This window comes from Haemaphysalis longicornis, unplaced genomic scaffold, assembly GCF_048455015.1.
Source record: "Haemaphysalis longicornis isolate Haplotype H1 unplaced genomic scaffold, Haemaphysalis longicornis Haplotype H1 scaffold_1, whole genome shotgun sequence".
NCBI lineage: Eukaryota > Metazoa > Arthropoda > Arachnida > Ixodida > Ixodidae > Haemaphysalis > Haemaphysalis longicornis.
In genome coordinates, this window is record NW_027526203.1 from 242,730,251 (window position 1) to 242,745,733 (window position 15,483).

General features: G+C 47.6%; 1 protein-coding gene across 2 annotated transcripts in view; it reads left to right on the plus strand.

Moving 5' to 3' along the window:
- LOC144143387 (nose resistant to fluoxetine protein 6-like) overlaps positions 1–15,483 on the plus strand; it is a 69,451-nt gene that overhangs the window by 15,166 nt on the left and 38,802 nt on the right. For both annotated transcript variants that reach the window (XM_077675155.1, XM_077675151.1), the window contains exons 2-4: positions 440–648; positions 13,847–13,967; positions 14,094–14,181. In XM_077675155.1, the coding sequence (XP_077531281.1) occupies positions 440–648; positions 13,847–13,967; positions 14,094–14,181 (418 nt within the window). The remainder of the gene's footprint in view (positions 1–439; positions 649–13,846; positions 13,968–14,093; positions 14,182–15,483) is intronic.

Below are 15,483 nucleotides of genomic sequence, written 5' to 3' on the forward strand. Positions count from 1 at the left end.
TGGGCTAAAGCTGACATTGTCATTTTGGTACAAAGGCGTTTTTAATTTACCAACTTTGTATTTTGTCTTCCCGACCATATCAAACACTGACTTGGAAATGATTTCTCGCAATTGCACAAAAAAAATTAAATTAGAGATATCAAAGCGGACAAATAGGCCAATGAAAAACCCAGCATTTTATTCGACACTAAGAATGTGGTCGCGGTGTGAGCTGTTAGCCCAATCTGCTGCATAGCTTTATTTCATAGCTCATGCGAGATTTTGGGCCTCGATTGCGAACTTTACTCCCTTTGTCGCGGCGATTGTTAATTGAAGTGCATCAAGGGAGGGCATACCTAAATAACAGTTTGCTATAGATGCGGACGCTTGGAGTCGTGGTCCTGTGTCGGGCGCCTGAGTGCCACTGAGTTTTCTTCCCTCCCACTGAACCCGGGCGCAGTGATACTGGCCAACGGACTGATCCCCAACAATATCCTCGAGGGCAGCCTGATCAACCTGGGCGGCTACGAGCAGTGCCTCAAGACCCGGGTGTACGGCCCCGACGGGGAGGTTCAGGCCAAGGGCCAGTACTGCAGCATGTTCGTCTACCCGCCGTGGTCCCTCATGGAGAAGCTCGTGCACAAGTTCCAAGATGTCGGAGAATTTAAGGTACATCGCATGGGGTCGCTGTGGCGGAGCTTTCTTGTATAGAGAATCATTTCTTCCAGCATTGCCACGGTGTAGTAAACATTGCGTCTGGAGGTCCGAGATTTCGGCGCACGTTGAAGATCCCCAGGTGGTCAAAAGTAATCCGGAGCCCTCCACTACGGCGCGCCTCATCGCTGGCGTTGCGTAGGCGCGTTAAACATTAAATCAATCAATCAATCAATCAATCAATCAATCAATCAATCAATCAATCAATCAATCAATCAATCAATCAATCAATCAATCAATCAATCAATCAGCGTTTGGAGGTCACTGCAGAACTCATAAGAATGGGCCTTGTCAAAAATAAACAAAATTGAGCACGTGTACGTTTAAATACCTGACACAGCGGCAAAAATAAACGGTGCTTTGAGTGAATTATCCTTCCAAACTTGCTCAAATTGGCAGGAAGTCTTGGCAAGGAAGGGAGGTACTTTTAGCGGCGTGTCTGACTTGGTCGTATAGCATCTATAGCTGTAATCCTCCCGAAATTTTTGTTGTCAGATTTTACGCGGAGCATTTTTGGACTAATGTGATCGCGTGGCAGGGCATGTAACCGTGGCCATTGGTTGCCACAGTAACCGGTTGCCACGGGTGCGATGAGCCACACAACAGAAAGTAGTACTCTTGATCATGCTGGCAGGCAGTAGCTGCCTGCCAGACACATTAATGAGCCATCAGATAAGAGAGCTAGAAAATGGGGTATACCTTATTTAGGTTGTGTGAAATATATAATTGTATTATATATTATATAGCTGTAATTCTTGTATGGTGAAGCTATCAACTTGTAGGTAAAAACTCTCCGGTTCTTACCAGTAACATAACGATCTGCCGCCAACTTGTACAAGAATAAACTTCTTGCACGAGAAAACGAATTTCAACACAAGAGCTGCTCAACTGCGATTGCAACCTCTGGCTCTTGTTTATTCTCACTCTCCATATTTTCCGAGGTATAATCAAGCGTCCCTATTCGGTCTGCACTACTGACATTTTACGGGTGACATGGCCGCCCCGTGTATGGTTTTACGATGCATTCCTCAATGTGCCAGAATTTTTGACGACACACGCTACGAGCGTCTAACGTAAAGTGTGGTTAGCACTGAACTAGTGGGTAATATGGGCAGATGGAGCATGTTCAGCGCACTCGGCCGCATTAAAATGCGCCAAAGTATTGTAGCGCATGAACACATTACCTCTCATAAAAATTGTGCAGACTTCAAATTCTACGTTATTTACCGCGCAAACAAAGAAAACTTCCCGCATATTATAGGAAATTTCTTTTCTACAGCGTCCATTACAAAGTGTTTAGATGACTGCGCCACGAAACAAAAAAAAATGCTTGCTAGATATTAAAATTAGATGACGTTTCAAGTAACGGTATCATTCAAAGCTTGTGCAGCGTTGGCCCTTGCGGGGTTTATTTCAAGGTCCAACTATGAATGGCAGAACAAAACTGCCGAAACTTGACAGCGTTTTCTCCGGAAGAAATAGCGAGGTACCGAGATGTAAACAACAAAGAAAGATATGCAGCACGCTTGCTCAGCCCAAGTTTGCTAAGTGGTTAATAAGGCCTTGCGCTTCTGAGGCATTGTGCTGAGGCGTTGTGCTGTTGAACACAACAATGCGGGTGCGATCCTGGCCGCGACGACCGTTTTTCTGATCGAGGTGGGAAACTAAAGTGCCCGTGTTGAGATTTCATGGAACGTTGAGGATTCCCAGCTGGTCAGAATTAATCCGTAGCCTTCCATCACGGCGCGCCACACAGCCAACGTGTAGCTTAGACGCGTAAAACCCCAGTATAAAGGTCTACACAAGGGTAAGTTGGTAAACTATATTAAACAGGTCGCCTAGATAACAACCGCTACAGGCTTTCTTTCTGTTTTAATTTCGATCAAATGTTTCGCCTTGTGTGTGTTCAGCAGCTTCACGAAGGTACTGGTGGGTCTGCCTGGGTTCAGTAAAGGCCGTGTCACCAGTACTGACGCAATACCACGCATGCGCGTTGTGATCACAAGGTGGCCACGCTCCCGGCAGCCACTGTTTTGCCACTTGCTGCAGTCGCTGTCAATGGCGCCTACGGCCGATCTGATTCTCTTATTGATGCACCCTGCAAGCAGCCGGAAAAAAGCAGGGATACGGCCGCTGTGACCACAGAAACTTACAATGAATCCAGTGGCTTTTACTATGCGGGAAGAAATGAAAATTGGTTGAGGGAGTTGCTACACACAGAACACAAATAAGCCGGAATGGGAGTAAATGGCTTGTGTCATAACTCAGTACCAATTCGGAGTTTTCAAAACTCCTTCCAATGGGAGTTTCGCCTTACTCCCATTATTGCGGCAGTTTTTTCAGTAGCATATGGGAGTTTCATTTTACTGCCACTACAATGGGTGTTTCCAGGGGTACCATTGGGAGTGTATTGTTTCCTCCAACTGGGAGTTTTCAGGGGGTGCATTGGGAGCAGTGTTGACCTGCATTCGAGGTTTTTTTGTGTGTGTTTTTGTGCGCTTCATATATATGCGCTGCAGTGGAATTTATTACTGCATTTGGGAGTTCTTAATAAGGGCACAGGCCGCATTTTTATTTTTCGTTGGGGATCACGTAATTTCTAGTTTTTTTTTCGCTTCAAACGTTGAATAGCGAAACGTGAAAAGTTTGTTTTCTGCACAGTCAATTTATTGCATAAAAATTACATGAATACGATATACGTGTGAACACGTTAATAAGACAATAAAAACACTGAATCAACAAAACACCTACATCGAGAACACAAGGTATCTTGGTAAGAACTTTATCTACTACAACACTCCTCAACAAAAAAAATGTAAGCCATTTGCAAACAATGAGGTCAGCATGTCGTCGGTGCGCTGTTTGCTTGCACGTGCCTCCCAAACGCTGACGTTGCCGCATCCCCTGGCACGTTCTTCTGGAAGCCACAGCAGCACATTCATTAGAGGGATAGCAAAACGCTTTAAATCTGCGTTAACAAATACATAAGCATATTGGGCATCTGACCTGAAAAAAAAGAAGAAACGGCACTGTAAAGACGCTGAACTTGTCACTCTTGTGTCCAACTTTCCGTAATGTCTGAATGTTTGTTTAAAGCTACGCAGAATTGCACTTCTGTCCGAGACACCTGCGCTCACTAGTTCGTCAAAACGAAGTGTTCTGCTGTTCAAAAAGGTGCGCGACCCTTGTGGCGACGAACTTCTCAAAATGCTTCCTTTCCCTCTTTTCCTTGCGTGTAGTGTTCTGGGAACGAGCTTCAGGTTTTACCCCCCGCACTGCCCCTCTCTCCCCTCACCGAAAGTTACGGAAAAATTTCGGTCGGTGTGACGCCTACGCGTGCCCCCCTTCAAAAAAAAAAATAATAAGCAGTCGTCTGTCGACTCTACAGAATGATCCCTCGAATGGCGTTTGCTGGTTATAGTTACACGCGCCTAGCGTACGGAGAGCTCCCACGGGGCCCCGACCTTCTCCCTTTCCAGTGAAAGCAATTAATCGCCGGCGGCACGCGGCAGTCACCCTCCTCGTAGCAGGCGCGGCTGGCACCACACCTACTTCTCAAGAAAAGCGGCAGCCCTGCGACGTTTGACCAGCCAACTTCACCCTCGCTTGCCAGTAAGCCACAGACACAGCCTAACAACAGCCGTCCAGAGTTCGGACAGTTTTCATTCTGCTTGCGAGTGTGAATGAGTGAGTGTTCTGCTCGAGACCCGCGCAAATACGCATTGCTTTCACACTGTTCGGCCTCCCCAATGACGTTCCGGGCATGGTGCCGTCTTTCACGCACAACGCTCACCTCCAATGGCGGAGAATCGCCCGTGCAGTGGCGCGGGAAACACGTTGAGTTTATTTGACGCTAGAAGGGGAACAAGTCTCTCAAAATGTTGCGTACAATAAAAAACGTGAAAATCTTACCTTCAACCACCTCGCAGAGGCACAACCGCGTTGTTTTTAACGAGCCACTCTCAGCGATCACTGCATTTAGGCCTCGCGTCGGCTCGCTGGCGTATTCCGTCGGCTCGAAGGTCGGTGACACGGAGGCGACGTTGCAGTCCGTCGCACGTCAGTCCAGGCTGGTTCCACAATGTTCGCAACGAGCTTCGGTTGTTGGGAAGCACTTCACACCCGTTCGTCCGGCCGCAAGTTCACACTGGCAATAAATTTTCGGGGACACTGGAGCTCACACGACACACGACACCAACTGGCAGCCATTTTGTAAGGACGCGTAGAGGAGGAAGGGGTGAAGGAGGAGAAGAAGGAAATGGAGGTGGCGTGGGAGTTTTTAATACTCCCATTAGGACAAACGCAGTAATCACAGCCAGATACTGCGTTTTGTGAAGAGGTACAACCGTGGTAAATGCGCTTATTTACGACGGCTTGTGGCCCCCGGTGTAAACTGGCAGTTTTTCCACCATCATACTACCACACGTGGGAGCAGGCCGTCTGTCGTGAGGAGTTTAAAAGACGTATTCCAGCCAAGAAACTCCCATTCAGGCTAACTTGTGTTTTGTGTGTAGGTGCCTTGCTGCGCGGTAAGGAGCATTATTTAGCTCCTATATTTACTATGCGAAGTTGGTTGAGCGCTTTCCTAGGCGACTTGCTGCGTAGTAAGGAGCGTTATTTAGCTCCTATATAATATGTGCAGATATTCAAAGACCTGGTTTGGTTTATTCGCCGTACCTAAAAAATAGTGCAATTTGACACCTTCAGTGAAAGTTCCACAGTGAACCTCCAATGAATCAGCGCCTTTTCGAGTGTTCAGAGTACAAAAAGCGAGACGCGGCGGCCGAAGGAACAGCAGTGAAACGCCGTGGAAACCAGTTGTTTGGCAGTCGACCTTTTTCGACCCAGATGTTCCCCCAATCCCGTGCGGCCGAATTGTCGTCTGCTCATGGCTGAGCAGGCGACGGCTGAGCCGTACGAACGCAATCCCAATGATGCTTGGAGTGCCGGCTTCTTAGAAGTGCTGTCTTAGAGTGCTCTTTGTAAATGCTTATATCTGCATTTGTTCTCACATCTGCGCGCCTACAGCGGTAAATCCACTACGAAGTTATTTAGCATGCAACCTTGCAACGTTACTTACGAATTCAACTTGGTCGGTGCCATCAGCTCGAATATTCACCGTGTTTTCTGCCACATAACAGAGTGTAGGGCAAAGAATGCAGGGGCGCATGCGCGCTGCGGTTTCCTGCAACAGTTTGTTATCCCTCGGTTGACGCAACACACGGGCCTTGCTCCGATCGGGGGCTAAAATAGTAAAGTTTATTAACCCAAAAACACTTGTTATATTTGCCTTCGTATCTCATGCATCTAGCTTATAAAAGCATTGCTGTCTCCTATTAGACGTGGCTGGGGTACGTGTTCATTTCTGAAAGCCATGAGGTGATATCGGCAACAGAGCAGCAGGTGCTACATCAACGGCAGCAGGCAGTATACGCCCGCGCTGTGAAGAGCTGGAACTGCACCGTACTCATGCGGGGCACTGCACAGACCCTTTGGTAGACTGTTTTGATTGAACCGAGCGACACACGCTGCGGCGTGTACTGCCATGAAACTTAAGGCTGTACAGACGTAGAAGCTGTTAACAACAGCAAAGAAGTGACTCATATTCGATGCACACTGCGGCAGCTTCAGAAACAAGCTTTCTTCAGCGTCTGATCGTCGCTCACGTGGTCTGTATTGAAGCCGTGGGTGTGCAGAGCGTGTGTGTAGCACCCCTGGTTACACAGGGGACTATCGTAAGCCGGCTTCTTGAGTATCGGTTCACACTCTTCCGTGCTGTTGTTAACAGCTTTTAAGTACTATCGTGACACATTGAAATACGAACAATGGACCGCATGGCTTTCAGTACATGTCGCGCTCCTGGTGACGGGCCGCGTATGCACAGAAGGAACAAGTTACGAGAGTTCATGACAAACGCCGCCTGTATAAACATTGCCTAACGCGTCGCGCACTTTTCAATGGGAAGGGTAGGGACGCTTAGTTCAACCACTCATCCGCTACGTGGCGCGCTCCAGCGGACATCCCGCCTTGCGTCACTGCTCGCGAGTCGCGAACCCTGCACCCACTTCTACGACATGTGCCTGTCAGCTTGCCTGTTGGGTTTCAAGAGCCGCTTCACTTACATCTTAGCCGCGACGGGGCGCTAGTTCTGGGGCGCAATGGGGATCTCGTTCAGCGTGTCGCTGGCTTCATAATTGCTGTATTTTTCGAAAGATAACTGAAGGACGCGGAACTAGAATAGTGTAATAACATATTGTTTGTCGGATAGACAAATAGCGAACAGAAAAACGATATTTTCGGATGGTGCAGCCATTATTGTATTGCTATTTCTCTCTCGAGGATTTAGGGAACAAAAAATTGTGGTCATAGTTTTTGTTCAGGCGCTCACACTACCATTACTTTTCAAAAATATCACGCGCTTGTAAATTTCTGAAGATTATAGAAAACAAAAGAATAAGCAGCTGACGACCTAGCCATGCTGTCCGGGCGCTTCTACGGTACAGTTTCCAATTTTAAAAGTGCGTGCCGATGCGGAGTGCGAACAGCCGGGACAAAACAACGCCGAAATGCGGAGGGGACAGAGGGGGGATGCCCTGCTCAGAAAGTTTTGGTCCCGTGATCCAAATAGGTGAGCGCGCAAACCCGCGATTTTGCGTCCGTGGCAAAGGCGTTTTTATCAGCGACAGACCAAGACAGACAGGTATGGTGAAAAACAAGTAGGCGTAGGAGCGCCGCCTGGGAAACGCTAAACCAACTTTCAACTATTTTGCATAGTTTCCGAGAAGCGGCGCTGGCCGATGGACATGAAAGCACCCAGGAACGCTACGGAGCGGGAAAGGGTAGGAGAGAGCAACAGGAGAGTGGCTGTTTGGCCATTTTTCGCTCACGCGTTAGGCAATGATTATACAGGCGGCGTAGTCATGACCAACCTTGATATGGAAAGACCATCGTCTTTCCATCGTCTGTTGAACACTCAGCACGAAAAAAAAGAATAGTGCCCTTTCACTCTGTCAAGAAGGGTGACCTGTGAAGCTAGACGCAGTACACGAAATGCACGAAACAAAACGTGTTTGTAATTTGCGATCGAGCAGTTAGCACCCAGCCCAATGAAACTTTAAAGGGACCCTGTAACACTCTTTGAGCAGTGCGAGTAAACCTGCGCGACGTTTAGATTACACTGTCAGGAATACCTGAGACAAATATTACACGCGCACGTGAAGCGGTGAGCGCGCAAAACGCTGTGAAAGACGCGGAAAAAGCAACCGCGCTCATTATGCCTAAACGACGTCATTGAGGCCATGGCTGCCTATTGGCTGTCGCTGGTGCGCTTCGCGGCTTATTTCTCGCATTTCCTGTGACGATCCGCCGTTGTCGGCGCTGTGTACCAACCTCTTCTATGCCTGTGCCTGTACGCACAGTTTTGACGTTTATTTTGTGTATTGAGTGCGCATGGAGTTTGAGTGACGAACTTAATACTCCCCTTTCAGCCAGATCACATGACAACAAACATTTATTGCTTTAAAAACGCCCTACCAGCCTGAGCGTGCGCTTGCGACTCGCGAGCAGGCAGCCGTGGCTGCTTTTTCGGGGCAACAAACCGGAAATAGACCCCTCCACGTTTCGCAGAAAAGGGGAAAACTCCCCGGCCTATCATATATCGTAGGCCGCCGGAGAAGACGCCGGGAGCCGCCCCCCTCTCCGGGAGAGAGCGCGCAGCTTTCGTCGCGTTGTCCGCGGTCGAGTTGAGAGGGAACAATTATGCGCGAATTCTCATCGCGCGTAGTTTCGGTGACAGTGAACGGATTTTCATAATACTTGACGAAGGAGATTGCTGGGACAATAGCCTTTACCTTAAAATACATTCCGAGTAGTCGATGGTAAGTGTTGCAGGGTCCCTTTAAAGGACTCGAGATTATTCTTGCTGACAACCACGGAGCTGTCTGCTTCCCTCCCGCGTCATAGGCTTCTCACTGTCTGCGTAAAACACCAACCCAATCCGCTCGACCACTCAGGACACCGGAAAGGTCGCATTGGGGCGGTGGGCGGACACGTTTCAACCTCCCGCCAGCACAACGCACATCATCAGTGAGGGCATAAAACCTATATCTGCGCTGGACCCCCCCCCCCCCCCCCCCCCCTTTCCCTCACTCCAAACTCGGGCCTGATAAACCGGCAGCCAGTTATGCGCGCGTGCTTAGAAGTGAAAGGCACCGCCAAATTTGTCACTCTTAAAGAGGTACTGACACCAATTTTCGACGTTAATATTATTTCACAGATGGCTTCCTTTAGTCAACAGAATACCCTGGCTGAAATATGAGCGGCGTGCGACGCGAAGAACATACTTTAATTGGATCTCATTTATGCTGAGTGCACGCGGAGCGGCACTCAGAAAATGGGCATCAGCGTGACATCATCCCGTGGTAGCCAAAGTGACGCGGACAGCGCTCGTAAAAAACTAGTGACGTCACTTCACGCGCGCGGCCTCGCGAGCGGAGACTGGGCGCTGGCGCATTCACAAACGGGTGCACGTAGCCAGAGCTACAGGCATAACCGCTGCCGAGAATAGCACTGTTGGCAAAAATTAATTTCAACACACAGGAAAGGAAGCGATAATACAGCCCGCAATCGCAATAGAAGTCGCCATCACGACTTTTATTAAAAGCGCTCATCGAATTTCCGACGCAGTTGTAGGCCTAGCCCCTTCAGGCAGCTCAACCGTTCAGCTCCGGCGGCGTCGCGGTCGAAACAACGCCCCCACCGGCCTCCTCAGTGTTTTCACGTCCGCACAAAGCGGTGAGGTCATGCCGGGATTCTGTCATATATACGCCTTTCGGGCTGAAAGCGCGGTAAATTGTAACAAACGATTTTCAGACCGTTCAATGTAATTAATTATCGCGCGCTGAACTATTTAAAGTGCTGTCTCAGGTTCCCCAGACATTTAGGTATCGATAAGGCAAAAAAATGGATCATAAAATTTTCGTGTCCGCTGAACAAGAATTATTGGCTCACGTAGACGTTGCTGTTCACCCGGGAGAGATTCCCAGCTACTTGAGGAGCTGGAACTTGCGGTGGAAACGGCGGTGGCAGCGGCTTTCTGTTGCTTACGCACCCATTCGCGCTTCTGTTCAGGCAGGCGTTCCTTCAATTTCATCTGTTCTTCCTGCGAGCGATCGATACGCGTCTGTCTATAGGGAGATAGAACCTTCACGGACTCGAGCTTTATTCTGTGGACAAACATAAGACTGTCCGTGTCCCTCCCGCGTCGTAGGCACCTCACTGTCCAACACACGAACCAAAACCAAAACCACTCGACCATTGAGAGCAGCTAACAGGTCGCATTGAGCTGCGACACTTCCACGTTTAAATTGAGCACCAGCACCACGCGCATGTCATCGCTAGCGGCATGACCCCCTCCTTCCACCCAGAACCACTGCACGCATAAACCAGCAACCGGGGATGGGTGCGTCGTTAAGCGTGAAATACACGGGAAAAAATGTCGCGCGGAAAGCGGAGCTCAAAGGTGGAACTCTCCAAGCCACCAGAATCAGCTGACGATGATCATGAGGCGACAAGCTTCTTAGGACAGGCTCCTGTGTGTCGATATAAGTGGAATATGTATATTTTAGTTTCTCACCCCGCAGCATATCCTTGGATATGACCACGTTTTGTGGGAGAGAGTAGGTGTTTCTGCGTGTTTAGCACAGTTTTAAGTTAATGTTGGGCGTTTCCTACCAAACATGTTCGCCCATCTGGATTTGTGGATATATGTTTTGGTTTCTGTACTGCACAGAGTTGGCGTATCTTAAGCGATTAAGCGATGAGATCCCCGTGTGGCACGGGGAAGGATGGTGTTCTTAGGCGTAGTATGAAGAGTCGTTCTCCATATTTTTGGGGGAGGGGAGTGTAAAAGCCGTGGTCAACAGGGAACATGGTATTTGAGTCCCAGTGGATCTTGAACGGCTGCCTCTCATCTCTTCTTTCCAGATACTTGTGCCTGGGTGTTAATGCGGTGTGAAATTTCATCATTGGGGATGGGAGAACCATTGTGAAGCGTTCAGGTACTCTGCCTGCTGCCACAATACTCTACCTGCAGCCAAGAAACTTTGCCTGCAGCCAAGGTCTTTTGAGCTTGTATAACAATGTTTAAGCAGCTATGTGATAGTCAGGCTAGGCGGATCGCAAAAAGGATTGCTCGGATTTCCTCTTTTTCCGTTCATATGTGTGGGAGGGTAACAAAATCACAGCCATTGCCACCGTACACCACTAATACAATTGCTGACTTTCTACTTTCGAACGTGGTGGCGTTGGCGTATACTGTGTTGGCATTGTTCTCGAACTTTCACAGAAGTATTTGATCCTGGCTTGTCGTATGTCCTCGCGAAGGTTCCGATCTATGTTTATCGGTAGGGGGAGGATATTTATGGAAAGTCGTTGGACCGGTGACATATCCATCATGGCGCCCAGCTTTTTTGCTCTGGATGTGTGCCTATATTCAATAGGATAACCGATCCCAATTTTGTTTTTCCCAGACACTCCCTTTGTGCTAGGAGAGTGGCCTCTCTGATTTCTTCAAAGGTGTAATAAGGCATAATTTAGAGCCTTGGGAAAATAGGGAGGTTGAGGGCTTCCTTATACGTTGCTCCGATTATGGTGTTTATTTGGCCTTCTTGAGTGCGGATAGGTTTCTGGTACGGTAGGCTGAACGATGATCGGCTTATGGTCAGTGCCTGAGAAAGTTTCGTAATTTCTTCTTTCATTCCCTGCTCCTCCTCTGTACAGGCGTTTTACAGCGTGGGCCGAATGTTAAAATATTTCCTGGCTTTTGGCGATTGTCTCTTCTCCTCTTCTGTGTATGGCCAAGGCGAGGATTCTTACGCGACTGTTTTACGGGATCACATGCTAATCTATTTTTAGGGCTTTTTTTTAATTGGCTGCGTTGCGCCAATCATTGCTTGCTGGAAGAAGCTTGCGATGGTTACAGGACAGCTAAAACTTTGAGGATATTTTAAAATTCGGGTAATAAGACACCGTACACAGGGTGTTGTTTCGTATTGGGACACATTTTAGTTGGGCTTTTGGTTGCAATCTAGGCTTTCCTCGGTTTTGCGAGCCTGGCGTTAATCTTTTGACCTTGTTCTATCTAGGTGACGCAACATTGCTCCCAGCGACGTTTTCAGTAGTCAGAGAGGTACTTTGGTGGTGGCGTAAGTTGTGGGCATGGCTGGTAATTGTGTGTGTCCAGCATGCGTCTACACAAGACGCCTAGAACAAATTTCAGTGCGCAGACGCGACGCCTGCTCAAATGGCGTATCCTTTCCTTTGCTTCGGCCGCAGTATCATTGTCCGCCTTTCCACCATCTAATTGCCTCTGCTCGGCATTCCCAATTCCAGCGAGCCCACATATCTGGCTGCCTCAGCTGTACCTTCCTGTTGGCACCGATGACTTATTTCCGCGGACGCTTGATGAGCACGGCTGATACTAGCGCACGACTAGGAGCCACGGCAAAATCCAAAAATGAGCCTCTTAACGCTCGAAAGGGCATCGGCGCAGGGATATTCTGCACTGCAAAACGCCTTTCGCACCTCGCGTGTTGTCCCTGCACACATGCACATCTTAAAGGCAAATCATATGCTGTGCTTCCTTATTTACCGAATTTGCAGGCTTGGTCACTTCGATTGGTAATCCCGGAGCGCTGTGGTGAAGACGACCTACGGGGACTTCTTAGACCGCGTTATAGGCGAGGTTCTTATGAAAAAAGCACGCGTCGGCCGAGTTGCGAACATTCGCCTCAACAAAAGTGAATCTCGCGGCCAAGCCAACTCTTTGGTAAATGTCCTGTCGCTGTCTATCTGCTGAAAGTATCTTAAAAAAAATCATACTCAAATATGCCGCTAGGACGACTGTTTTACCACGCCGAGTTTCAGTTACTTGTCATTTTCAGTTTCATTTTTTAGTCCGCAGTGACTTTGCAAACGTTACAGAACTCCCGCTGTTGTCAATACATGTCCATCCATGGAGGGAGCATGGTTACAGGAAACAGGTATAAGGCTAGTTTTACTGAAGCTATCCCGAACCAATTTACGTAGCAATTACCCGCTAAGACGAATCTAACATTTTCCCAGTATCACAAACTTATCTTCATCACGTAGTTCACCGTGAAGTAGTGAATAGTACAACTAGAATAAAAAATACACGCGCAATTGATCGAACAAGTTGGGGGCCGCGTCGTTTCAAGTCGATTTCGCTTATATGTTTTCCCATCGCTGTTTCACATATATGGGCGAGTGGTCATGAGGTACGGTGGGCTCTCACGATCACCCGGATGCACGTCTTCGACTGCACTTGTACGCAAGGCGAAACCTTTCAGCGAAACTGAAACTGAAATCAAGCCTACCGCCTGGCCTGAGGGCGGCATTCCATTTTAAAATGTTTGCTAGCTGAGGTTTTTGTCTTAAAAATCGGATGACCTGGAAAAGTGCCCGCAAAAGTTTATTTTAGCCGTACATGTCCCGGCCTCAGGGTTTGTTTCAGAAAAACTCCAAGGCAAGCTCTGCCATTTTCGCTTCCTCATACGCTGATAACTCGTGATATCACAAATTGTAGTGCTATCGACTGCAACTGCTACTGCTGCGAGGGGTATATTTGTGGCCACAACTGTCTAATCTCCCCATTTAGGCCAACTTGCTTTCAGTTTAGAGTCCCTTTCAGTATAACTGCACTCTATTTCGAGAAATATTCTGGCTGCCCCGCTACGAATTCACAATGATATAATACCTTCTATTCTGCGTACTCTCCAGCTATAATGGAGAATGGCAGGTTGGTGGCTTGCATAGAGGGTCCTGCGAGTATTTTTGCCTGAAAAGTGCGTGCCAAACGAATGCAACCACGAAAACAATCCGTAACACAAATAAATGCGCGTATTAGATAGATGTCACGGTATTGTGTGCATATTCCACCGGTTATGGCCCTTCTACGTATGCTGAGGTATTAGAGCAGTGACGTATCGATGCACGTTAAACGAACATAATAATTTAAAGCGCAGAACGCTCACGGAAGTGGAACTTCGAAAGCATATTACATAGTCATTTCCTGCCAACAAGAGCAATTACCAGAAGTTTTGTTCTTGAAATTTTCAAACGCTTCCTTTTTCAGGGAAGGTTGAACCCCCTCACAATCACAACAAATGAAAAGATTGGGAAGAAGGCGCTGAGAATCGGACTATGCTCGTTGAACGCCTGCTCCGAGAAAGAAATGGGCTTCCTCGCCAACGGAGGTAAACTGTTTGTTCTTATCAATTTATAAACTGTCAAAATTGCTTTATAGCAAAAACTCTTTTTTTTCCTCGTTTCTTCAAACTCTAACAACTGGGAAAGTTTATGCTCGCAATCACTCGCCTCAGTTTTCAGCCAGTACGGCGCCAACACAACCGTTGCCGGCTGCAGAACAGACGATCCCAAGGAGCTGTCTCAACTTCAGAAGGCGTCCATGTGAGTATGGCCGGAACAAGGCATGTCACATAAACTACTAGAAGTTTCCTCTTGGTAAACAAATAAGTGCAGCGTGCAGTAGTGTTAAAACGACAACTAAAACAATAGGTCTCCTTGTCATGCACTAATTACCTTTGAAATAATTTATCATTATTTTCTTTGCATCTATGTTTTTCTTGTTATTAAGTGTTGTCTTCACCTTATACGCTGTTATACTCGGAGTACGTGTTTCCTTGTTCCGTGGGACAAAGTTTTTTTTTTCTTCTGTTGTGTCTTGACAGTTTTAAATGCACAGCACTTTAGGCGCTCGTCTTGCCGTCGTAGCTCGCTCAATCGACCGAAGTAGAGCCAAAGGGCGTTCCGTCGTAGCCACTGTTGTCGCGGCGTAACACAGAGGCTTCGAAAGCCAAGCGGTTTATATATTCATACGCGTTCGAAACCCGTGAATGGCATTCGCTTACATCTCCCCGTTGATTACGCCAAAGAAAAGTATAGGTACCGTATTCGTCAAAATTTTGTGGACCAAGCCGGAAACGCACAGGATACAAAAAATTCAATGTACAAGCTTACGTCCCGAGCGAGGCTGAAATTTTTTACGCAGGAAAGCTAAAGAAAACACCTTTCTTTCTTACTGCCTTAAAATATTCTTGTCAAGTTTTAAAGGTGCAGCCTATTCTTTGAATTCTTTGTGGTCGAAAAGGCTTAGGAATGGCGCACAAAATTTTGACAAAGGGTGTACATTTCAGGCAAAATATACGTAATTAACCGGTAGCGCCTGCTTTCATTAAGCTAGAAATGCTCGTTGGGTTGGTTTTTGCGATAATACGCGAAAAAAAGTGGCAGCGCTACGCCCGCACGTGCGGAAAGAAAAGCAAGCACAAAAAAAAAAAACAGAACTCCCGCTGGCGCAGTTTCAGGCAGGGGTCGCGCGAGCACCGCGAATGCGGGAAATTTGACTTTCATTGAATGGTAGCGGTGAGCAAATTACGGCGCTACAGCCCATTATGGTGAATCACTGCTCTGCACTTCCTACAGCTTTCACATTGAGTGGAACGGCTTTAATTGTTGTCATGTTTCATTTTTTTTGTAACAATACACTGTAACAATGCACTTTGTTTGCATTCTTGCGCCAGTAAAAAGACCAATCGGCTGTGCCTTCGGACACGTTACTTAACCCTAGAATGAGTACCACTATATATTGACTTAATTTCTTTCAAACTATTTTCCACCATGCGAAGAACGTGCATAAAGCTCCTTGACACACGCTAAAAAATATCAATAGTCGTGATGAAAATACTTCAC